General features: G+C 35.3%; 1 protein-coding gene across 1 annotated transcript in view; it reads left to right on the forward strand.

Moving 5' to 3' along the window:
* Positions 1-25,889, forward strand: part of sdk (sidekick cell adhesion molecule) — a 300,949-nt gene that overhangs the window by 61,478 nt on the left and 213,582 nt on the right. The window contains exon 4 of the mRNA XM_089103497.1: positions 14,074-14,253. Coding sequence (XP_088959623.1) covers positions 14,074-14,253 — 180 coding nt within the window. The remainder of the gene's footprint in view (positions 1-14,073; positions 14,254-25,889) is intronic.

The raw sequence follows: 25,889 nt of genomic DNA on the forward strand, positions 1-25,889 counted from the left end.
GGAAATTTACTCGATTTTTTAAAGAGGGGGAAACATCCCCTACAAGTGGAAGAATTTTAATGAAAATCACAACGTCAGATTCAGCGTATCAGAAAACCCTATTACATAGGTTTCAAGCTCATATCTGCAAAAATCTGCAACTTTGAATTTTTGCCAGAAGAAAAATATACGAATATAGAAGTTAGTTACGTAAGTTAATTTGTAAAGACATTCATTTAGCAAAAGAAAAGTAAAATTTTTATGCAAATAAAAGCTGCATTAACTAAAAAACGATCAGAAATTAAATAAAAAAAACAAGTTTTTTAAACTGAAAGTAAGGAGCGACATTAAAACTTAAAACGAACAGAAATTATTCCGTACATGAAAGGGGCTGTCCCCTCCTCAACGCCTCGCTCTTTATTCCGTATATGAAAGGGGCTGTCCCCTCCTCAACGCCTCGCTCTTTACGCTAAAGTTTTTTATTGTTTTAAAAAAAATTGTGAGACAGTCAAACTTTAGCGTAAAGAGCGAGGCGTTGAGGAGGGGACAGCCCCTTTCATATACGGAATAAAGAGCGAGGCGTTGAGGAGGGGACAGCCCCTTTCATGTACGGAATAATTTCTGTTCGTTTTAAGTTTTAATGTCGCTCCTTACTTTCAGTTTAAAAAACTTGTTTTTTTTATTTATCACGATAAATAAACAGTTCGAATAGGGATAAATCCTTTTATTATACAATGGAAAAACAAAAACAATCAAAAAATATACTGGATATTTCTCTCACATATACAGTGATCGTCATCAGCATCACTGTAAGTGATCGAAATATCAAGTATATATTTTGATTGTTTTTTTTTTCACTGTCTATTTTGGTACTTGTATGGAATCTAGTACACACGCGAAATGTGAAGTTTGGTTAATGCTAATGAAATAAAACAAAACAGGATTAGTTTAGAAACAAATTTGGGCTATATATTTGCACATTAGGGGGGGGGGGGTAAAGCATAGCATATATTAAATACGCAACCTAACCTAGGTACCTTTTTTGCCCCTTCAACCCCCAAAAAATAAAGATTAAATAGTTTCCATGGAGTGTACAATAACTGACTAGCTAGTGCAAACCCGGTCTTGAATAGCATCTTTGACATTCTATATGCGCTTCTCTTCGCGTGTGTACTAGATTCCAAACAAGTACCACAATTTTCCTCCTGTTTTAAATCTGTACCAAAAATTATTAATTCAATTGAATTAGTCTGCTTTCGAAGCCGGCATTTGGCTGGTGATGAGCTTTCATATTATAAGCCCTGGATGACTGGGACTCATTAATTTGAGCCTGACCAGGTCACAACTTATCAGTATTAATTAATAATTAATATTATTAATTTACGAATTTCTCAAATTGTGTAGTTTTCTGTGGGGCAGGGGCTTCCAGGACCTTCGTAAGTCTCAGATTCTATATCGTCAAATTCCAATAGGTGTTTTTACGTTCGTTTCGTATACTATGGTTATAGCTTGGTTTTCCGTGCTGTATTTCCTCCCAAGTGTCTTCCTGAAATTTTTGTTTGGGTAATTTCATTCTCTGATGAATGTTACAATTTTTGAACCAAGTCTAGGAAATTCGCTTTTTATTGCAGTCAGGGTTGCCACCGTCAGTAGGATTTTACTAGATCGAGTAAAAAAAAATCTAGTAAATTTAGAGGATCTAGTAAATTTCCCGAAATCTAGTAAAAACTAGTAAAAAGTCATGATTTAAAGTAAACAAAACTTTTTTTTTATTTTCCATGAATTCAGGGGAAAAAATTGTCGTAAACATATGACAGTTTAAAATTTTTGCTTGTCTGTTTTAAAATTTACAATTTTGCTTGTCTGTCTCAGAGACAGACAAGCAGTCACCTATGTTCATAAACAGACACATCACTTCCGGCGTCTAAAGGTCAACAAAATCAGCTTTCTGTGTATCAAATCTTACCAACTAAAAATGAAGCTATAATGACACTTGGCTTTGTGATGATTGGGAATCCATTGGAATCAAAACAAAAGCCAACCACCCAAGGTGATTAGGTGAATTTCCTCAGTCTAAAAATTTTTATTGAGGAAAAAGGAGCCTGCTGAGAGAAATTAAAAGTAAGTAGAAATGTAAAAAATATATATATATATATTATATATATATATAATATATATATATATATATATATATATATATATATATATATATATATATATATATATATATATATATATATATATATATATATATATATATATATATATATATATATATATATATATATATATATATATATATATATATATATATATATATATATATATATATATATATATATATATATATATATATATATATATATATATATATATATATATATATATATATATATATATATATATATATATATATATATATATATATATATATGAACTTGTAGGTTTCCAGAATTTTCAATCATACTATGAAAACGAAAGAAAAAGAGAAAAAAAGAAGAAAAAGGAAAAAAGATTGTGAAAATCGCATTGATTATCCTCCTATAGTAAAAATCGATGCTTAGGTGCGGCATGCGCGTGCGGCTACGCCGCACGCGCAAATATTTTTTTAGTATTTAGTAAAAACAGATGCGATCTCGTAAATATTTCCTCTCCGATTTAGTAAATTCTTCCAGGTCAGGGTGGCAACCCTGATTGCAGTTGTAGTGAAAACTATGGAAACTACGGAGGAAAGTTGAGCTTTTCAGATATTACAAGGGGTTGAAATACTAAAATTTGGGCATAAAAAGCCTATGAATTCTACTGTATTTGAGGAGGAATCGGGGTCCTGGGACTATTCCTTGCTGTCAGAAAAAAGCTTAGGAACATGAATAAACATGCTCTTAATTTAGAAGAATACTTCAAATTGTATAGGGCATAGCTCACAATTTTCTACCAGATCTATTTGAATCGATGTTCTGGCCTTTTAAGTATTCTTGCTCGATGTTCTGGAATTATGGCCAAGGAGTGTTAGTTATCCGGAATCAAAAATACAAATGAATGTGCATTGTCAGTTTAATATACATATACTGATATTTATTAATCAAAATGTTAATATTTTTTGTTTTATTAAAGTTATAAAAGTAAAAACATTTATATTTTTTTTCAGTAAAGTGCAAATTATGTTCTGGCCTTGAGAACGCATAGGGGTTTGAGCCCTACGCATGTCCCTGAGGGCATTTTTTGTCTCTAAATTCGTAGTACAATTGCTTTCCAATACAGTTGAAGTTTGAAGTTTTTGATCATTGATTTTTTTTTTACATTTTTTTAAAATGTTTCTGATAGAATATTTTCCGTGGGTCAATAATCTATAACTTGTATGTATTTACTGCACTGTAATTATTAGAAAGAATAATTGAGGAGTAAGTTCATATTCAGAACTTTTAATTATAATATACTTTGTCTATTAGATTCTAATATTATATTTTATTATCTAAAACTCTGAATAGTCCGGAATCATGGACATTTTTTTAGTTTGATATTATCATATTATGTTAGGGAATGTGACTACTTCTAAAACGGCGCTACTTATTGAGAAAAATTGTTCATCAAATAGCTTAATAACTTCGTTATTTTTGATTTCCCAAATTTTAAGATTAAATTTATTTTCAAGATTAACTTTTTTTTCTTTTTTTTTTAAACTAAACTTATGAATGACAGTGTGAAACAACAAGCTGTACGAAAAATGTGGATCTAGCCTGCTTTCTAGGACTATAACGAGAGAAAGGTTGAGGTGGCTAGACCAGGCTTTGCGAATGGGGGGTGTCAGATTGTTAAAGATTGTTCTTATCGGGCATTCGTCTGGGCCATATGGAAAGGAGGTCGTCCCCGAATGGGGCGGGACGAGTTCGTAAGGAAGGATTTCTAGAAAAGGGAATCTTCTTGAGAGGGGGTAAAGAGCGAAGTTTTGAATAGATTAGGGCGGAGGAGGTGCGTGCGCAGCTGGGTTGGCCTCAAGTGGGCTTTTGTCCTCAGTTCTGGCGAATTATTTCTTCTGCGAATAGTTGAAAAATACTAAGTTAAAAATTAATTGCTTTCACCCCCTCCCTCCCTCCCTAGGTAAAATGGTCTGAAAGCAATGGGAAGAAATATTTAAGAAGGATTAAGTCTGAAAACTGCTTAATATTTGATTTTGAATATGCACAGACTTACCTAGTTCTACGGTATTTATAAAAATATCCTTTTACATTATCCTACTTATTTTGCAAGATTTTTAGGTTGCTTTCAGGTTGAGCGCCCTTTATATATGAATTGTTGGTACTTATGTATTATACTAAATACACTCAAGAATTGAAGTTAAGTTAATCATGATGAAATGTACCAAAACATGATGAAAATATAATACTTTATTTTATATAATAATATAATTTAGGCTATATATATTTGCACATTAGGGGGCTGGGGGTAAAGTAACCTAACCTTGCCCCTGCCCCCCTAATATGCAAATATATAGCCCAAACTAATACAAGTCCTATGCATTCTGTCACCCGTCATTTGTCTTTGTGGCTATGAAACCGGTTTTCTCAGATCTTACATTCAGCAAACTTTTTGACTGTGTTTGGTAGAATTAATAAGTACCGAATCCCTTTATTAGCCACGATTATGAATTTCTTAGTCCTGAGACTGAACCAAAGACCCGACTCCCTTTAAAACACTGGAATTAGAGAATTCATGTTGCAAGTTGCGATAGTCTTTATCAAGCGAAATATTTGGTTTCCCCTTGTATGGCTTGTATCTTGTATGGCTGTGATTTTATCAGCTACATAGCTGTTACTTTTTTTTGTGAAAATTCCTATCTTTTTTAATGCCATTTTTCTTGTAGTAGTTATGCAGATTTATTAGTCAGCCATTCTTTTCAGTGAATGCCTTTGCCGAGTTTTTATTATTAATTTTTAGTCCTTAGATTGAAAACTAGAAAATCCACTTTTTCTTTAAAATGGGTTCTGGGATTCAGTAGTTATGATATTCTGCTGTTTGAAAACGAGACACTTAAGTTATATGAATTCATAAAAATATGTGGACTAAATTTAATGTCTGTTTTTCTTGTTTCCGAGGGGCACCCACTTTCAAAAGTCGTATACACCCGATTGTTTCTGTCATCTTTGGTAGATGTGGCAGGAATAAGACAAGCCAAAACTCTACCAAGCTTAAATGAACACCTTGAAGAATCTAGGGGAAAACACGAGAGGCATCGGATGATTCACCCCCAACCTCGCATAGCCCTTCCAGCTGATGGCAGAATATCAGGGGATCAGCACCTGCTCTTACGCGGACTTCATTGATCTGCATGGGAAAATTTATTTTTTGTTTCGTTTGTTAAAAGCTATATGAAGTGGCGTATTCATTGTTTAGCCAGGAAAGCAATCAAAACATTGAAATATTTGGTAAAAGTATAGTATAGGGCAGAAATCAGATAAGACAAGAATAAACATAGTTTGGATTCTCTATTCGATGCTCTTTCCAAATATAATCAAACAGTTCGTGGTTAACGAACTGTAAGTAAGGAGTGACCCGGCTCAATGGTAACCGAAACTGTAAAAACGGAATTTTGATACAAATAGATACATTAAAAGAGTCAGATTTTAAATCTGATTTCAAATACATAAGTTTCATTAAGTTTAGTCCTACCCATCAAAAGTTACGAGCCTGAGAAAATTTGCCCTATTTTCGAAAAAACAAGGAACACACCGCCTAAAAGTCATAGAATCCTAATGAAAATCTCATCACCAGATTCAGCATATCAGAGAACCTTACTGTAGAGGTTTCGAGCTCCTATCTGCACAAATGTGGAATATTGTATTTTTTTTGCCAGAACAAAGATCACGGACACGGATGCGTGTTTCTTTGCTTGTTGTTTTTTTTCCCAGGGGTCGTCGTATCAACCCAGTGGTCCTAAAATTTCACGAGAGGGCTCATTCGAACGAAAATTAAAAGTTCTAGTGCCCTTTTTAAGTGACCAAAAAAATTGGAGGACAACTAGGCCCCCTCCCACGCTCATTTTCCCCCAAAGTCCCCGGATCAAAATTTTGAGATAGTCATTTTGTTCAGCATAGTTGAAACATCTAATAACTATGTCTTTGAGGACGACTTGACCCCCCTCCCCCTACAGTCGCCAGGGAAAGGACTGCAAGGTATGAACTTTGCCCATTGTTTATATATATAGTATTGGTTATTGGTAAGTATACAGGCGTTTTCAGGGGAGGATTTTCTGTGTGGGGGGGATTGGGTTAAGTGGGAGGATCTTTCCATGGAAGAATTTTTCACGGGGGAAGAGAATTTCCATGAAGTGGATGCTGGGTTTCCCATTATTGTTTAAAAAACAGTCAGAACTTAAATAACAAACAAGTTTTTTCAACTGGAAGTAAGGAGTAAACTTAAAACTTAAAACGCACAGAAACTATTACGTATATGAGGGGGTTCGTCCTCTCCTCAATAGATCGCTCTTACGCTAATGTTTGACTTTCTCACAACTCTATTTTTTTTTAAACAATAAAAAACTTTAGCGTAAAGTGCGAGGCGTTGAGGAGGGGGCAGCCCCTTTCATATACGGAATAATTTCTGTTCGTTTTAAGTTTTAATGTCGCTCCTTACTTTCAGTTAAAAAAACTTGTTTTTTTTTTAATTTCATTAAAGGGCAAATTTTGTTCTGGCTTGGGAAGGCATAGGGGTTTTGAGCCCATCTTATGTTAATTTCTGCTCATTTTGGGTTTGACTCGGTTATTTATTGTAATTTCTGTTCGTTTTGGGTTTCATTTATTTATTGGTGCTGATTTGTGGTAGTTTCACGCTTGGTAGATTATTTGATTTGATTTTTGCTTATTTTTTGTTTGATGGAGTTCTTTACTTTTCTTTGAAAAATTTATTTTGTGAAAAAGTTTTTTAATTAATTCTAATTAAACAGCCTTTTTTATTCAGGAGTCATTCTTAAACAAAATCAAACTCAAGTTATTATAAGGTTAAAAAAACAGCATTAGTTAAAAAAAGCAGTAAAATTAATATGCAAATTTCGTTTTAATTATTCATGTACTGTGAGCCAAATTCAAAACCTGCATTAATTCAAAAACATTCAGAAATTAAATAAAAAACAAGTTTTTTTTAACTGAAAGTAAGAAATAACATTTAAACTCATCAAGAATAGAAATTATTCGGTATATGAAAGGGGCTGTTCCCTGCTCAACGCCCCGCTCTTTACATTAATGTTTTTTATTGTTTTATAAGGCAGAGCTCCGAGTAAGAGTCAAACTTTAGCGTAAAGAGCAGGGCGTTGAGCAGGAAACAACCCCTTTCATATACGGAATAATTTCTGTTTGTTTTAAGTTTTAATGTCGCTGTTTACTTTCAATTGAAAAAAACTTGTTTTTTTTTATATTTAATAATCATTAGTGCCGCGACAGATAAATTTCATTTGGTAGTTCAAGTGAGAGGGACCTAGAAATTACGGTGGATTTCAATTTTTTTTTACTTGGAGAGGGGCGGAGCCTCCTTCCCCCTTCGTACATCCCTTAATTGGACGCACCTCGTTTGACCTTAATTTGACCTGCGTTGGTTGAGGGATATAGAACAGAAGAAATAAAAGAAAATAGGGTACTTTGTATAATACTGCCAAAACTCAAGAAGTGAGGTTAGGTTAATCCTAATGAAAAATACCAAAACATGATGAAAATATAACAATTTAGAAACAAATTTTGGCTATATATTCGCACATTAGGGGGGTGGGGGTAACCTAACCTTAACTGACTGAGACGTGATCCTACCGTATTTGATTTATATACGGTGCTTAAAACAGACAGATAAAACAGATTTGTTCTCGGGTTTTACATAGCGCTAACTTGAGTGTTGGCATAGCCTACACAAGTACCGAAAATAGATTTTGAATAATTAAGAAATCTTCAAGTAAAACCTTTTCGGTTATTACCTTTTTTCAATTCACTCGACGTCAGAGGAGTTGGACCTCAGATAGTCTCAGAAACTTTGGGTTTTAACATGCGACTTCAAGGTCACGCTATTTAAGTTCACTTGGAGCTTTCCCTATTTCGCAAACCTCTCTAACGTATTCTTTCTTCTCTCAGGTTAATACTTTCTTTTTCTCAATAAACGGTTGATCTCTTGGCTTTCTGTCAGACCTGTGACAAGATAAAGAGGGAATAGATCTCTCTCAATCAAGTGGCTTAGTTCTTCATAGCTCTGGACATGATCTTTGTTGGGATAACATCAGTAAATATGGGATTAAAAGAATCAGATATATAACAACAGAACCACGCCTCGTTTGCTTCTGTAGCTGATAGGGATTTCTTTTTCCTGTGTATCAGTGATTTCTCTTTAATAGTGATTTCTTTTTTTCCTGTGGTATGCACGGTCTATCATAGGGCAACAGTAGAAGAAAATATGTATGTGGATGCTTGTACTAAAGATTAGTAAGGAGTTAACTGATAATGATGGCTATCATTGGACTAGCTCCAGACTTTCTTTAATGTCTGAGATTTTTCTGGCCCTAAAATTCAGCTTGGATCACTTAATGCTAGCAATAAAATGTTATTATTCATTTTAAGCGTTCAACTTTCTCTCCCCCATACCTTGACTCTCTGACTTTTTTGGAGGTACTAGCCGATCAAAATGCCCTGAATTCTACTCTGATTGACGAGTTTTAAGTAATTTCATATCATGTGAACTTGAACAAGGTAAATTGTAAAACCCAAATTTTTCTTATGATCGGGTATAGATTGAAACTATTCCAAAAGTAGGTATTAGCCGGATCATTAAGTTTTAGTAAATCTAATTGCGAATCAATAAGGTTGTAGCTATATTTTAGCAATGCCTATATTATTCGAAATGACGAATTTAAGCCAATAGATTAGCAGCGATGACGAATTTAAGCGATGACTATTTGATCAATTACTAACCTGAGCACTTCGACTCGAAATTACCGTTCTGGATATTCAGGTCGAGAATCTATTGCCGTTTCTCCGACATGCGCTCTTTCTTGGCAACGCGATAACCTGGTAACTCTGAGCTAATTTTAAGGTCCAATGAAGCGGTCTCTAGAAGGCCCTGGATCTTCAAAACGAACTTGGAGGCATTTTCTTTGACATTTTAAATTCGAAATGACGAATTTAAGCCAATAGATAACGAGCTTCTGTCAGATTGTTGGTTTTTAATATTTCTGGATATGGACCTTTCTTGGAATTAATTAAAAACAACTTTTATAACAAAAGAAGTTTTTCCAAGAAAAGTAACGAGCTACATAAAAAAAGCGAGTAGAAAAAAAGTAGAATAATAATTCAAGCGTAGTGTGACCATAAACTATTGCCAATAAACAAATGAAACCCAAAACGAACAGGAATCACGACAAACAGGAATAGGTCTATCGTCAATTACACCTTCTGAAGACCAGAGCATCACGTGCGCATGGATTTAGACTTATTTAAGTAAGTAGAAGATGAAAAAAATCGATTATAATGCTGCATATGCTTCAAATATATTAAAAATAAACTTTTTATTGGAAAATAAGTTTATATTTATAAATTATGCTATATTGGATTTCGGTAATGCACTGCTTGGGATGATAGAAGCTTCACATCTTTTACTAAATAAAAAAAAACAAACGTGTTTTTTCAACTGAAAGTAAGGAGCAACATAAAAATTCAAAACAAGCATAAATTTTTCCGTATAGGAGGGGGCTAATCCCTCCTCAGCCCTTGCTCTTTACTCTTTGTTTTTTTAGAACTTTAAAAATATTTCTCATTCAAAATTCACCGGCCTTTGTGTTTGAGCAGTCTTTCTTAAAGAATTGTGATAAAAAGTCAAGCTTTAGCGTATAGAGTTAGGGTTGAGGCAGGGGTAGCCATCCGTGATCTTTTTCCTGGCAAAAAATACAAAATTTCACATTTTTGTTGATAGCAGCTTGAAACCTCTATACTAAAATTCTCTGATAGGGTTCTTTGCGAATCTGGTGTTGTTATTTTCATTAAGATAGCTTGACTTTTTGGGTGTGTTCCCCAATTTGGTGTGGGGTCGCCAGCTTTTGGTGGGTAAAATTAAACTTAGTAAATTTTTACAATTTGAAATCAGCACAAAAAACTAATTCTTTTGATTTATCAGTTGTTATCAAAATTCCAAAATAGAGTTTTGGTTACTATTGGGCCGAGTCGCTTCTTACTTACAGTCTGTTACCATGAACTGTTTGATAAACCCTGGCTTGTAAATTCCTCAGAGGCAAAATTCAAGCGGTCAAGCTCAGGGGTCTAGAAGGTCACTCTAATGGGCCATGCAAACAAATCCATACACATTGAAATTGCTTATCGAATCTCTACCCGTCTCTACCTTATCGTACCTACCCGTCTCTACCCGTCTCTACCTTAATCTCTACGCTTATCGAATCTTACCAATCTCTACGTAAATACCAAAATGACAAGGAGCTCCGTCTTACTGAAAGCTAACTTCAAAGTTACCTTCCTTGTTAATCAGAAAGGGAAGCATTTCTTCTTCTTGCACTACATCGACTTTAAGATTGAGTTTAAGAAAATGGTCATTTAAGAAGGTCATTTATTTGTTACCGGCACCTGTACTTGTTAATTAAACGAAACACCTAAGAAGTGAAGTTAGGTTAACCTAAAGAAATATAACCCTAATATAACCTTTAGATTTTTGTAGATTTTTTGAGAAGTAGATTTTTTGAGAATAAGTAACAGATTTGAGAAATATTTTGAAATGAATATTTATTAAAATTTTTTTTTTTTTTTTTTTTTTTTTTTTGAATTTGAGCGGTTGAAAAGGGTTTTTAGAAAATGAGGAAATAATGGAAAAAAAATTAAAAACTTTGTCTAATTGTTGAGCGTATGTATGTGTACGATGATGTTCAGACAAAGTTTTTATTTGGACGTTTTTGAGGTAAGAGAGAGAGTAATTTGGGAGGATGGGATTATAAGGTAAACAGAGGAATTTTGGAGGCAAATGAAAAAAAAAAAAAAAATATATATATATATATATATATAACCTTTAGTTTATATAATAATATAGTTTGGGCTATTTAATTGCACATGAGGGTGGGTGGGGTAAAGTATTTTGAAAGCGCCCTTAACCTAACCCCAACCCCCCACCCCTAATGTGCAAATATATAGCCCAAATTATACAAGTCCAATGCATTCTATCACCCGTCACTTGCCTTTGTGGTTATGAAACCGGTTTTCTTATATGTAACCTAAGCGTAATTCTTGAGTGTGTTTCATTTAATTAAAAAGTACCCCGGCACCTATGAATATCTTTTTAATTTTAAATAAAGATAGCTTGACTTACAATTTATTAAAATTATTTAGTAAAGAAATATAAAATTATAAGTATAAGCTCTAGAAATGTTGAAAATTTACAATCTTTATGTCAACAATATATATATATATATATATATATATATATATATATATATATATATATATATATATATATATATATATATATATATATATATATATATATATATATATATATATATATATATATAGAGGCACTTTCCCATTATATGGGCCTTTCTAAAAAATCAAGTTTGGTTAATGCTAATGAAATAAAATAAAATAGGATGAATATATAACAGTTTAGAATTAAATTTGGGCCATATATTTGCACATTAGGGGGGGATGGGGGTAAAGCATTGCATATAGTAAATACCGTGGAACGGCGTAACTTTGAACTAAAAATCGTAAAAAATTGAGTTTTTTTGCGATATTTTTCTTTGAACTAGTATTTACTCAAAACTATTTTTGGTGTTTTGGGAATACGTCATTCTGCACCGAATGGCAACTGTCCCAAACCGCTAGTCTTCATGTTGTTAGAGCTACACCTATCTAAAAATGGTGTTCAAAGTAACCTCAAGTGGTGTTTAACTTTGAACACTCAAACACTTCAACAGGTAACTTTAAACAGTCGATGAGTTCTTCTGGCGTAAGACTTCCAGTTAAAAAAAAAACTCATTTACTGGGAAAAAAGCATTACTTCTAAAATAAAAAGGCAAAAGAGAGTCAAATTAGTGCAGTATCAGCTGACCAAAGTCATGATAAAATACAAATTTTGCGCCGTGAGTGAGTTGGGGGGCTGGAAGATATCCCTGTATCTGGTCAGGATGGATTGATTCTTAGTCTTTCACCCTGGAAAAATAGAAGGATCCATTCTGGTTTTTTCGCTGGCAGATCAGGTTTAGCGAGCCGTAAGAGGAAGGAGCTTGTACCTCCAAAATTGCAAAATACTTGTAAATACGGCCAATGAAGAACTTCGCGATGAACCAGCGTCCATCCACGGAGGTTGGTGGGTAGTTTGAACCCGTTGTGGCTACTGCCCCGCTCGACAGCATAGAGAACCCAGCGCTCACCGACTCATCAACTTCCATTTCAGACTCGCTCTGAAATGGATACTAAATCAATTCCTCTCTTCTGTTTATTCTTCACAGAGTCACATATGCTAAACTAACACATTCCTTCAGTCCATGTAATTTTGCTTTGTCCTTCTAACCGCAGATTTCATTGTGCAACATTTACGTTTGCAATTCAGTCTGATTTTGCTGTTCTCTTATTCCATACCCTTTTTTTTATCATTCTGTATCCTTTGTTAGCATATACTAGGACTGCCTAGCAAAGTCCGAAGGTCGTGTTTGAATCTTGCATTAGTCGAATTTTTTATTGGATTTTTTTCCGTATTGTCTTTTTCCAATGTTTTTCATATGAATGACGTTACAAATACTTAGAATAGTTGTACAAAATTTTGCTGAAGATGAGTGTCTGCTAAATATTTTAAAAAGCACATTACAATTTAAATTGATTGGCGATAGTATGAAATAATTTTACGGTATAAATATGCAAAAAGGTTTGCCGAATAAAAGAAATGAAATTAAAGTTCTAAAAAAAAATCTGTTTTTCTTTTTAGCGAGCTAATCTGGGTCCCCCTGGTACTTAGACAGTAAAAGAGGCAAGAAACCTTGTCCAGGAAACTAATTGTTAGAGAGCTATACGATTACTTGAATTTGAATCCCTTTTTAATCTTCCAAGTGTGTGTTTTACTTTTTGTCAGCTCCATGGTAACCTGAGTAATCCCATTAGTGCTTCATAGTTTTCTTTACCTAAGGTCAAACTAGAGCTATTATCGTCTCCAATAACATATTCATATCGAATTCATGTTTCAATCTTTTAATGGCTATTTGACTATGATGTCTGAATTACTTCGAAGGTTTTACTCGTTTGCACTCGTTAAACAAACAACAAAACTGCTAAAAAACTGCTGGCTTCTCTCTATTTTTTCACGCTTTGTTTTGTATTAGTTGGAGTCTTCTTAGTTTTGTCTGATTCAGTGGCGTCAATTGGCGCCGGGGGATTTGTGCCGTCTAGAAGTTTTTGTCCCTCCTAGACCTAGAAACCTTTTTCTTCGAAGAGGGGGATTTTATTGAAAAATGTGTTTTCGGTATTTTCATTAAGAAAATTGAAAAACGACAAATCCCAGACAGTGAAAAATGTATGTTGCACCCAAGGCCGTGCCCAGAATTTTTTTCTGAGGAGTTTTTACAAAAAAAATCGGGGGGGGGGGGGGGTTACACAAAAAAACTCAAAAATACATACAAAATTTGTTTATATCCATTTTGTTACGTTTTTACGAGTCGGACGAGCATTTCGGGGGGGGATGTTCAAACCCCCTACCCCCCCCTCTTCTGGGTACGGCCTTGGTTGCACCCTCTCTTCTAAATTTTCGTGAATTGACATCACTGGTCTGAGTTATCAGATAATCCTTATAGTGCTTTTTTTCTTTCTATGAGGTAGTGCTTAAACAACATGTGTATATTCCCCCTTATTTTATTGGCCATTGATCTTGTATGGGGACTGGCCCCATGCATTTATGTCCTGTTTATGTTAATGAATAAATCTTATGTTGATAAGTTTTGGCCAGGGTTGATCTTCTTTAATGGTAAAATCGTTCACTTGATGTTAACTTAGACGAATTGTAGTTCATACTTACATTCCGGCCTATGTTTACTATATTCACTTACAATAAACTCAATAATACTTTTTGATAATTAAATTATAGGCTGGCCGAAGCCGGAATACCGATGGTTGAAGGACGGATTCTATCTAGAAGATCGCAATCCTCAACATCAGTATATCCGAATATCCGACGTGAAGCGAAGCGATGCTGGGGTTTATCAATGTGAAGCTACTAATCCAGTTGGAACAATACTCAGTGAAAGCATCAACTTAACTATTGCATGTAAGTATTCAATGTTGGCAGGAATCACAAATGGAAGAAATTAATAGATATGATACATCCAGGGCCAAATTTTGACATTACGTGTCCCATACAATTTATAGGGCTTCTAGGGTGTGTTGTGTTTTATCGAAGTTAGAACGTAATGTTCCTTGATCAAAATGTCGGTAAAATGTCAGATTGATTCCTCCTAGCTCTTATATTTGGCCTCCGATAAATGGCCAATATTGGGACCACTATGTTTATTGTTTGTTTTTTTTCTGATTCCTTGGTTCCTTTCGTTCAGTTTTATTTTTATTATTTATTTCTTTTTATGTATATCTTTATTTTTATTTTTATGAATATTTTATTTTTATTTATTTTGTTAAATTAAATTTTACTTTAAGCTGAGCAGTTTATTCGACTGTGCAAAATTTGACCAAGTAAAATCGGTCGAGAGTAGGCCTACAGCTTAACGTCTGACAACACCAGAACCACCTACTAAAGATTCAGGAAAAACAGGAATTGATAGGTACTCTTGCATTATATGGACCTTTAGAAGGAAACTAGTCACGAAAACCCGTTTTTGACGGGTTAACCGCTATAGAGGAGGCAATGATAGCGTGTTTTTTTATGCGTATACGATATTTAAACTGTGGGTTTTTGGGGTTTAGGGGGGGGGGGGAAGGTACCTAGGTTAGGTTACGTATTTAATATATGCTATGCTTTACGTCCCCCCCCCCTAATGTGCAAATATATAGCCCAAATTTGTTTCTAAACTATTATATATTCTTCCTGTTTTATTTTATTTCATTAGCATTAACCGAACTTGACTTTTTAGAAAGGCCCATATAATGCAAGAGTACCAATTGATAAGAGTAATTTTTGAAATAAAAACGACGAAAGTTTTTGTAAATTGATTGCGCAATCAATTTTAAAGACCAGACATAGTTGTTAGGTGGGAAGTCGGGCTCCGCATCCTTTACCATTTTCCCAACTGTTCGAGTTGGTTTTGAACTTGCTTTTTCATTCACCGTATCATGAGAATAAAAAGTTTGACGTCAGCTCTTGGTAGTAAATAGGTAAGACTTAAAAATAATGCCATCTATTTTCAGAAGGTATTTTTTGTTCAGAATTTTGCCTTGATCTCAGATGCTGGTCATCGTTTATATATTACAATTTTGGTTACATCTAGATTGGTCTTTGAGGTCAGTTTTTTAAGCCAGAGAAACATCGAAATACAAAAAAATTTAATAGCTTTTTTGGCTTGATAATTTTCTATTTAAAGTTAGGTTCTAACTGAGGGATTGTACTTCCAAAATCGTGTGCATCAGGCGGTGCCTGCCATGTACGGTTTCATGTGCCACATGTGGGGTAAAGAGACATGGTGTGGCGGAAGTGAGTCACACATGATAAAAACAGATCTTTCCTCTAGTAAAACAGACTATTGGTAATCTTTACTTGATATCTACCAAAAATGCTGCTGAAACCGGATTCTTGCAGGGAATATTTGAATATGTATTATTCGAGAGACCCAACGGGGGGGGGGGATTCGCCCCGTGCCCCTCAATGTTCCCCATCCGATCTTTGCAGTTATTAAATGTCGTACCTTTTTTGACCCTCAATCATTAAGGGGTTATTTAGTCAAATAAAAACAAATATACTTCAGTCATAAAATATTTAGATATAAAAAAATAAAAACGTAAAAGACAGTGCGACTTCTCAGCTTCTAATTTTATTGATCCTTGGAATTTCGGAAATCCGTATTCTTTGACAAAGGACAATGTTCTTTCTTAAAAAAGCGATTTTAATCTGAGTTTTTTCAAATTGAAGATGGAATATCTACTCAGCTTTCCTCGAGATTGTTCGTTTACCCCATAACCACCCATCGCCGTTAACCACACTCGCAGTGCGATTGAAAAGATTTCAAGAAATGAACGGATAACAGTTTTTGGAAACATTTTGAACATGCTAATTTGCTAATCGGTTTTGAACATGCTAATCGGTTTTTATATTGAGCCCTTTCAACACCTCCAGTGAACTATTAAACGTTCTGTATGTTGTTATCCCTAATATTCTGTATTTCCTATTTCTAATAAAAACACTAATGTCTCATGAACTGGGCGTCTGGTGTTTCAAACACCCTGAATTAGGGTTCAGTCCTAAATAAAATTTCATATTTAGTATTTCTTAGGTCCCAGTCAATTCTTAGATTCTAGGGACAATGCATACATTGATTATTGGGAATGAGCAAACTAGGTGTTTTCCAAGGTTAGCGTTTACGAGTTCAAGTCTTGTTTTCATTTGAATGCTAATACAACGAAAAGATCGACCAATGAAAATAGGAGACAACTATTTTAAAATACAGCTTATGAAAAAGGAGTTTTTAATTGGCTAAGTTACTTAGTGTTTTTTTTTCATAAAACGCCAAGTGAAATTGGGATAATAGAAGTAAAAGTACTTTGTAGGTAAACTCAAAATGTTTTTTTATATACATTTTTAAACAAGCAAAAAGAACGATATTTTGTTTAAAATAAGTAAAAAAGTCATTTTTTCTCCGACAGTATAAGTTTTTAGTCACAACAATTTTACAAGTAAAATGAATGTCATTGTCATTTGTCATTTACAAATGACAAATGAATGTCATTTACAGTAAAATGAAATGAATGTCATTTACAAGTAAAAAAAAGAATGTCATTGTGGTGTCGATGCATCAAAAGGGGGGTTGTATCGATTCGGCTCCTAACGGCAAGTTCTGAACGAATGAGGTCGATTTTGTCAAGCAAAATGGACTTATCTACGTCTCTATGGCAATCCTAAACTGGAAGCAAAAAAATCTTAAAAAAACGAATAAAACTTAAACCGCACCCTTTCGCTTTCATCTAAAAAGGAATACACATAGGATATTTTTACTCCTGTAAAAATACGAAGCTTTATTTTAAATACTATTTTTGTTACAGAAGAATCATTTTTTTTTTATTAAAAAAAGAAGACCGAATATTTGCAAAGGAGAAGACATTTTTTCATCAAAAATTCGGCAGCGAAACCAAAATTCTGGAACTTATTACGACGCTTTAAGGAAGTCGTGTGTGAATGAATTAAAATATTATCAATAATAATAGAATTCTTTTTTTATTTTAAGGAAAATTCTTTAGCCGGAGAAACGCAACTATTTTGAACTTTAATCCTAAACAGAAATGAAACGAATATTCGTCCACAGAACGACATTTTTTCTTCATTGGTTGTCCTACTACCAAAGGGAAATTTGACATTCTTCTGTCAAGTTTGACATCCTTAATGTATAATATTTTAAATATATAATTAAATGTTAAGTATAAAAACATAAATTGAACATTAATTATATTATAAATACATAAAATTTATAAATGCAACAAAATCGCAAATATAGTATTAAATATTAAATTTATTAAATACATAGTATATAATATAAATGATACATATACGCTGTCAATACGAATTCAATTCTGTCAAATCATAGCTTAAAGTCACACTGAAGCCTTTTGGGTCGTTTGAGGCCTTATTAAAAAAAAAATAATACCTGATGCTGGATTTATGTGTATATCTTTTAAACTTTCAGTAACTCAAAATCAACAAGGTTGTTCACCTTTCAGGAGAGACATTCCCCCATGGGTCGGGCCATTTTAAAAGTGACCACGTTTAATATATATAATAATATCAAAACAGCTACACTGTACCGTTTCAAATTAAGAACAGTTTCGTGCGATGGAAAATCATATAAAAATTGAATAACTAATTATTATTCTAAGATCTCAGTATCTTTTTGTTCCGCAATAATCTAGTCAACTAATTCCAGTGCATGTGAATGCATTCATTAATTGCATAGCACACATTGATGGCCTCTAGTGACTCCACAGGGAATGTTCTAAGGAATCAGTGGACAAAACTTTAAGGAATCATTGAACAAAACTTCATCTATATGCCGCAAAATAACTTTCTCTGCATTGACCTCTCCACTATAGTGGAGAGTGGCTTTCAGTGGCCTTCAGTGTGGCTTTATATGTTGTACCTGGAAGGGTGCTATAAGCCGTATTTGGAGGCTACGGAAAGTCATAGGTTTGGAAATAAATTTTATACCTGGAGAAATCACTCGACAATTTTCATTTATTTCCCTTGACACTTGTTAATGTTTTGAGAATTCCCGGAGAAGACGAAGGGGCTGCTCACTTGAACACTACTTGTACAACAGTGTCAAAGATGTATCTTAAGGTGGGTCCAAGTAGGGTAAGCAAAGGGGTGTGATCCAACGTACAAATTGGTGCATATCTGTGACAGAGAGTGAATAATTCCTTTGCCAGATCCTAAATTTTAGAGCGAGAATCATAAAATATGTTATTTTTCTACATTTTCTGGAAACATCCGTTGGATTTTGAAACAAGAAAACTTTGTTTTCTTGACCTGGACATGGGTAATTTGTCTTAATTTTCTTTCAGATGTCCCGAGGAATTCCCAAGTTGAACGTCTATTTTGACATTAGGTTTGACACACGTTTTGACATGCCGGTTCATTTTTTCTCTTTGTCATTTGTTAATGTTTCAGGTGTTTCCGGGCCCGCTTAACGTGAAATTTCGGTCAGGTTGAAAATTGCCACCGTAAGGATTTTTTTTTTGTACTGCCTTTGAAATTTTCGTCATTTTTTTTCTGTAAGATTTATTTGTTCATTTGTGCAATAAGCTGGCAGATTTAATTTATAGAAAAATTTCAGAGGCAACGCTATAGCCTTGCTCATAGTAAAGGCCATCTTCGTATGGAAGGGGTCCGTCGTATAAACTTCAAAGGGGTCTCGTTTGATTGGAAATCAAGAGTTCTAGTGCCCTTTTTAAGGGTCATAAATGATTGGAAGGCAACTAACACCCCTTCCACGCCCACCATTTCCCCAAACACATCCAATCAAAATTTTGAGATAGCTATTTTGTTCTACGTAGTTGATTTCAAGATAGAAATTATGTTTTTGAGGAGGACACACCCCCTACAGCCCTCAGGGCAAAGGATGTAAGTTATGCCCTGGGGCATATAAGCTTTTTGTAACAAGCTTTGTCGTAGAAACTTCAAAAAGGGCTCATTCGATTGGAAATTCAAAGGGCTAGTGCCCTTTTTAATAGTCAAAAGTGATTGGAGGGCAACTAACACCCCTGCCACGCCCACAATTTCCCCAAACACATCCAATCAGAATTTTAAGATAGCCATTTTGTTCAGCGTAGTTGAAAGTTCTGGAAATTATATGTTTGAGCAGGACACTCCGCCCAGAGTTTTCAGGGCAAGGGTTATAAGATACACCATGGGGACAAATATGGTTCTTATGGAAAAAATGTTCAAATAAACTTCAAAGAGGGTACATTTGATTGTAAATTGAAAGTTCTAATTCACTTTTTAAGAGTCAAAAGATATTGGAGGGTAACCAGTCACACCCCCACGCCCTTTTTCCCCAAATGCATCCAATAAAAATTTTGAGATAGCTATTTTGTTGAAAATAGTTCAAAGATCATGTAACAAAAACTACCGTGTCGACACAACCCCCTCCCCCAGGACCCGAGGTCAGGCGTTGTAAGTTATGCCCTGGGGGCATATATGTTTTTATGGAAGGGATGCTCGTAAAAACTTCAAAGAGGGCTCATTTGATTGGAAATTTAAAGTTCTAGCTCACTTTTTAAGAGTCAAAAGAGATTGGAGGGCACCTAGCTCCCGCTCCCCGCCCTTTTTTCTCAAACCCATCTGATAAGAACTTTGAGATAGACATAAAAAAATAGTTAAAAAACCATGTAACGAAAACTCCAGGGTCGACACCCCCCCCCCCTCCTAGGGCCCGAGGGCAGGTGTTGTAAGTTATGCCCTGGGGGAATATATAGCTTTTATGCAAGGGATGCTCGTAAAATCTTCAGAGAGAACTCATTTGATTAGAAATTGAAAGTTCTAGTCCAGTTTTTGAGATTCAAAAGAGACTCGAGGGCACTTAGCCCCCCCCTCCACGCCCCTTTTCCCCCAAATGCATCCAATAAAAATTTTGAGACAGCCATTAAGTTAAAAATTGTTCAAAAGTCAGATAACAAAAACTCAGGTGTCGACAACCCCCCCCCCCCAGGGCCAGGGGACAGGCGTCGTAATTTATGCCATGGGGCATATATGGTTCTTATGAAAGTGATGCTCGTATAAACTTCAGAGAGGGCTCATTTGATTGGAAATTTAAAGTTCGAGTTCATTTTTTAATAGTCAAAAGAGATGCGAGGTCAACTAGCGCCCCCCCCCCCATCTCATGCCTTCTTTTTCCAAACCCATCTGATGAAAATTGTGAGATATACATTTTGTTAAAAGTAGTTTAAAGGTATGATAAGAAAAACTCCTGTGTCAATACAACCCCCCAGGGCCCGGGGGAAGGCGTTCTAAGTTATGCTCTAAAGGAATGTATGGTTCTTATGAAAGGGATGCTCGTATAAACTTCATAGAGGGATCATTTGGTTGGAAATTGAAAGTTATAGTTTACTTTTTAAGAGCCAAGAGATTTAAGGGGAACTAGCACCCCCCATGCCCTTTTTCCCCAAACCCATCCGCTACATATTTTGAGATAGCCAGTTTTTTTTAATTGTTTAAAAACTAGATAACAAAAACTCCGGTGTCAACACAACCCCCTAAGGCCCGGGGGGTAGACATTGTAAGTGTTTTCCTGGGGGCGTATATGGTTCTAATGAAAGGATGCTCGTATAAACTTCACAGAGGGCTCATGTGATTGGAAATTGAAAGTTCTAGTTCACTTTTTAAGAGTCAAAAGATATCGGAGGGCAACTAGCCCCCCCCCCCCACACGCACACCCTTATTTCCCCAAGCCCATCCGATAAAAATTTTAAAATAGCCATTCCATTAAAAATAGGTCAGATAAGAAAAAATCCAGGGTGGACGCAACCCCCCAGAGCCAAGAGGCATACGTTGTAAGTAATGCCATGGGGGCTTGTATCGTTCTTATGGAAGTGATGTTCGTATAAGATTCGAATAAGGCTCATATGATTGGAAACTGAAAGTTCTAGTTCGTGCTGTAAAAGTCAAAAGAGATCGGAGGGCAACTAGCCTCCCCCCCCTTCACGCCCTAAATGTATCAGATAAAAATTTTGAGATAGACATTATGTTAAAAAATAGTTCAAAGGTCATATAATAAAAACTCCTTTACGTATAGCTATTTCGTTAAAAATAGTTCAAAGGTCAGATAAGAAAAACTCCTGTGTCTACTCAACCCCCCAGGGCCTGGGGCAAGTGTTGTGAGTATTGCTCTGGGGGCATATTTGGTTCTTATGGAAGGTATGCTTGTATAAACTTCAGAGAGGGCTCATTTGATTGGAAACTGGACGTTCTAGTTCACTTTTAAAGAGTCAAAACATGTCGGAGGACAACTAGTCCCCCCCCGCCATGCTCTTTTTTCCTCAAACCCATCTGATAACAACTTTGAGATCGCCCATTTTTAAAAAATAGTTCAAAGATCATATAATGAAAACTCCAGGTCGACACGACCCCCCAGGGCCCGGATGCAGGCGTTGTAAGTAATGCTCTGGGGGCATATATAGTTTTTATGGAAGGGATGCTAGTATAAACTTCAGAGAGGGCTCATAGGATTGGAAATTGATAGTTCTCGTTCAGTTTTTAAGAGTCAAAAGAGATCGGAGGGCAACTAGCCCCCCCCCTCTCCGCGCCTTATTTTCGACAAACCCATCCGATAAGAACTTTGAGATACCTTTTTTTCAAAATGGTCAACGATCATATAAGGAAAACTCCGGGGACGACACAATCCTTCAGGGCCCGGGGTAGGCATTCTAAGTTATGCCTTGGAGAGCATATATAGCTGTGTTGGAAGGTAAGCTCGTATAAACTTCAGAGAGGGCTCATTTGATTGGAAATTGAAAGTTGTAATTCACTTTTTAAGAGTCAAAAGTGATCGGAGGGCAGCTAGCCCTCCCACACTCCATTTATTTTTTTTCCCAGAGTCACTCCATATAGAAGGGGTCTTGTATAAACTTCAAAGGGGGCTCATTTGATTGGAAATCTAGAGTTCTATTGCCCCTTTTAAAAGTTAAAAGTGATTGGAGGGCAACCAACACCCCCAGGCCCTATTTCCCCAAAAACATCTGATAAAAAATTTGAGGTAGCCATTTTGTTAAAAATAGTTCAAAGATCATATAACAAAAACTTCTTTACGTATGGCCATTTCGTTAAAAATAGTTCAAAGGTCAGATAAGAAAAACTTCTGTGTCAACTCAACCCCCCAGGGCCTGGGGCAGGTGTTGTAAGTAATGCTTTGAGGGCATATATGGTTGTTATGGAAGGTATGCTCGTATAAACTTCGGAGAGGGCTCATTTGATCGGAAATTAAAAGTTCTAGATAACTTTTAAATAGTCAAAAGATATCAGAGGGCAACTAGCCCCCCCTCCCCTACACGCCCTTTTTCTTCAAAACTATCCGATAAGAACTTTGAGATAGCCATTTAAAAAAAATAGTTCAAAAATCATATAATGAAAACTCTAGGGTCGACCCAACCCTCCAGGGCGCGGATGCAGGCGTTGTAAGCAATGCTCTGGGGTCATATATAGTTCTTATGGAAGGGATGCTCGTATAAACTTCGGATAGGGCTCATATGATTGGAAATTGAATGTTCTCGTTCAATTTTTATGAGTCGAAAGAGATCGGAGGGAAACTAACCCCCCCCCCCTCTACACGCCTTATTTTCATTAAACCCATTCAATAAGCAGTATGAGATAGCCATTTTTTCATTATGGTTCAAAGATCATATAACGAAAACTCCGGGGTCGACACGATCCTTCAGGTCCTGAGGTAGGCGATGTAAGTTATGCCCGGGGGCATCTATAGCTGTTGTGGAAGGGATGCTCGTATAAACTTCAGAGAGGGCTCATTTGATTGGAAATTGAAAGTCTGCATCTGATAAAATTTTTGAGATAGCCATTTAAAAAAAAATAGTTCAAAGATCATATAATGAAAACTCCGGGTCGACCCAACCCTCCAGGGCCCGGATGCAGGCGTTGTAAGTAATGCTCAGGGGGCATATATAGTTTTGATGGAAGGGATGCTCGTATAAACTTCGGAGAGAGCTTCTTTGACTAGGAATTGATATTTTGCGTTCACTTTTTAAGATTCAAAAGAGACCGGAGGGCAACTAGCCCCATCCCCTCTCTACACTCCTTATTTTCCTAAAATCCATTCAATAAGCGCTCTGAGTGATCCATTTTTTCATTATGGCTGGTAGGTCATATAACGAAAATTTTGACGACAACACAATACTTCAGGGTCCTAAGTAAGCGTTGTATTTTAGGCCCGGCGCGCATACACAGCTGTTATGGAAGGGATGCTCGTATAAACTTCAGAGAGGGCTCATTTGATTGGAAATTGAAAGTTCTAGTTCAAGTTTTAAGAGTCAAAAGAGATCAAAGGGCAACTATCCCCCCACAACCTAATCCTCAAAATGCATCCGATAAAAAATTTGAAATGGCCATTTTTGGTTAAAAGTAGTTCAAGGGTCAGATAAAAAAAAACTCTAGGGACGACATGTCCACCCAGGGTCCGGGGAAAGGCGATGTAATTTAAGTCGTGGGGGCGTATATTATTTCATTGTAAGTAGTACTCGTACAAAACTCAGAGAGGGGCGATTCGAGTGGAAACTAAAGGTTCTAGTTCAATTTTTAGGAGTCGAAAGAGATCGGATAGCCCCTATCCCCCCCCCCCCCACGCCCTTTTTTCCCCAAACCCATCCGATAGAAAATTTGATATAGTCATTTTTATAAATAGTTCAAAGGTAAGATATTCAAATGCCTTGTATCGATACAATATGCCAGGGCCCGGGGGGCAGGCACTATAGGTTTTTTTCTGGGGCTGTATCTGGTCCTTACGTAAGGGATACTCGTATAAAGTTCGGATAAGGTTTATTTGAATGGAAATTAAAAGTTCTAGTTCATTTTCTCAGAGTAAAAAATGATCGGAGGACAACTAGCCCCTCCCGTCCTCCAAGCCTTTGGGTTTATCGGATGGATAAACCCTTCCGATAAAAATTTTAGGTGACCATTTGTTTAGAAATAGTTCAAACATCAGATATTAAAACTCTGGGGTCGACGCAAACCCCCAGGGCCCAGGGACAGGCGTTGTAAGTTATATTCTGGGGGTATATATGGTTCTTGTAAAAGGGATGCTCGTATAAACTTCAGAGATGGCTCATTTGATTGAAAATAGAAAGTTCTAGTTTACTTTTAAAGAGTTAAAAGAGATCGAAGAGCAATTAGCCCCCCCCCCACGCCCTTTTTACTCCAACTCATCCTTTAAAAATTTTGAGATAGCAATTTTGTTAAAAATAGTTCAAACATCAGATAATAAAAACTCCGAGGTTGACACAAACCCATTTTTTCACTTTGATAATGTTACTTTGATATCAGTTTTGATACTTTGATGAACATTTGATTTGTTTTTTAAAGTTTGATTTTGAAATAAGGAATTTTTAAAAACTTGAAACCTTAAGCAACCAAAAACGAACAAAAATTAATTAAAAAAAACTTTCCGAAAGATAAGTTTTTCAAAGAAAAGTAAAGCCCATTTTAAACTTAAACTCAGCAGATACAAATACCTGTTAAAATTCATGCTCAAAACGACCAAAAATTACTATTAAAGAATAAATGAAACCGAAAACGAACAGAAATTAAATAAACAATCATAGCAAAAAACACAACAGGTAGGCTAATAATATAAATGAATACATAGATCTTAAAGCGAGTAATGCAGATATTGAATATGAAAACCAATATTAAAACGAAAAAAATTTCTGCTATTTTAGTGTACGTAAAACTTAAAACGAATACAAATTAAATAAACAATCGACGCAAATAAACATATAATAAATATTAATCTAAATGAGTAAATAAATCTCGAAACGAATGAAACTTTGCAAATCAAGCTTGAAACGAACAAAAATCACTACAAACAAGAGTTTGAGTATTGCCTCCTTCTCTTGCTGTAAAAGTCTAAAGCCTACTGCGTCATTGGCGCTTTACTGAAAAATATGCGTCTTGAACAGTCTTGGAAAGTATAAACAACATCAAATTGAATATTTGATATATAATGATGTTAATTTTTGAAAGATTCATCAGTTCAATAATTTATTTCACTGTAATTTTACTTTTATTTTCAATACTGTAAGAACTGGAAAAGAAATTCGTTTTCAGTGAAGCGCCAATGACGCAGTAGGCCTTAGGTTTTTACGGAAGAGGGCAGTATCCAAACTTTTGTTTGTAGTGAAACTATATTCGTCTTGAACAACTTTAGAAAGAACTAATAAATTAAACTGAATACTTGATGTATAATGATATCAATTGCTGAAAGCTCATCAGTTCAAAATTTTACTGTAATTTTAATGTTTATTTTGAATATTAAGTTCAAAAGAACATATTTGTAACAAAATTCGTTTTCAGTAAAGTGCCAATGCCAGTGAACCAATTACAGTGAATTACAGTGAGAGAAGGAGGCGATACCCAAACTCTTGTTTGTAGTAATTTTTGTTCGTTTCAAGCTTGATTTGCACATTTAGTTTGAGTTTAACACGTTTTAAGGTTTATCTATTCATTTACATTAATATCAATTGCATGTT

The sequence above is a fragment of the Artemia sp. Qi Xiang Cuo genome, chromosome 17, assembly GCF_049724085.1.
Source record: "Artemia sp. Qi Xiang Cuo chromosome 17, ASM4972408v1, whole genome shotgun sequence".
Classification (NCBI taxonomy): Eukaryota; Metazoa; Arthropoda; class Branchiopoda; order Anostraca; family Artemiidae; genus Artemia; species Artemia sp. Qi Xiang Cuo.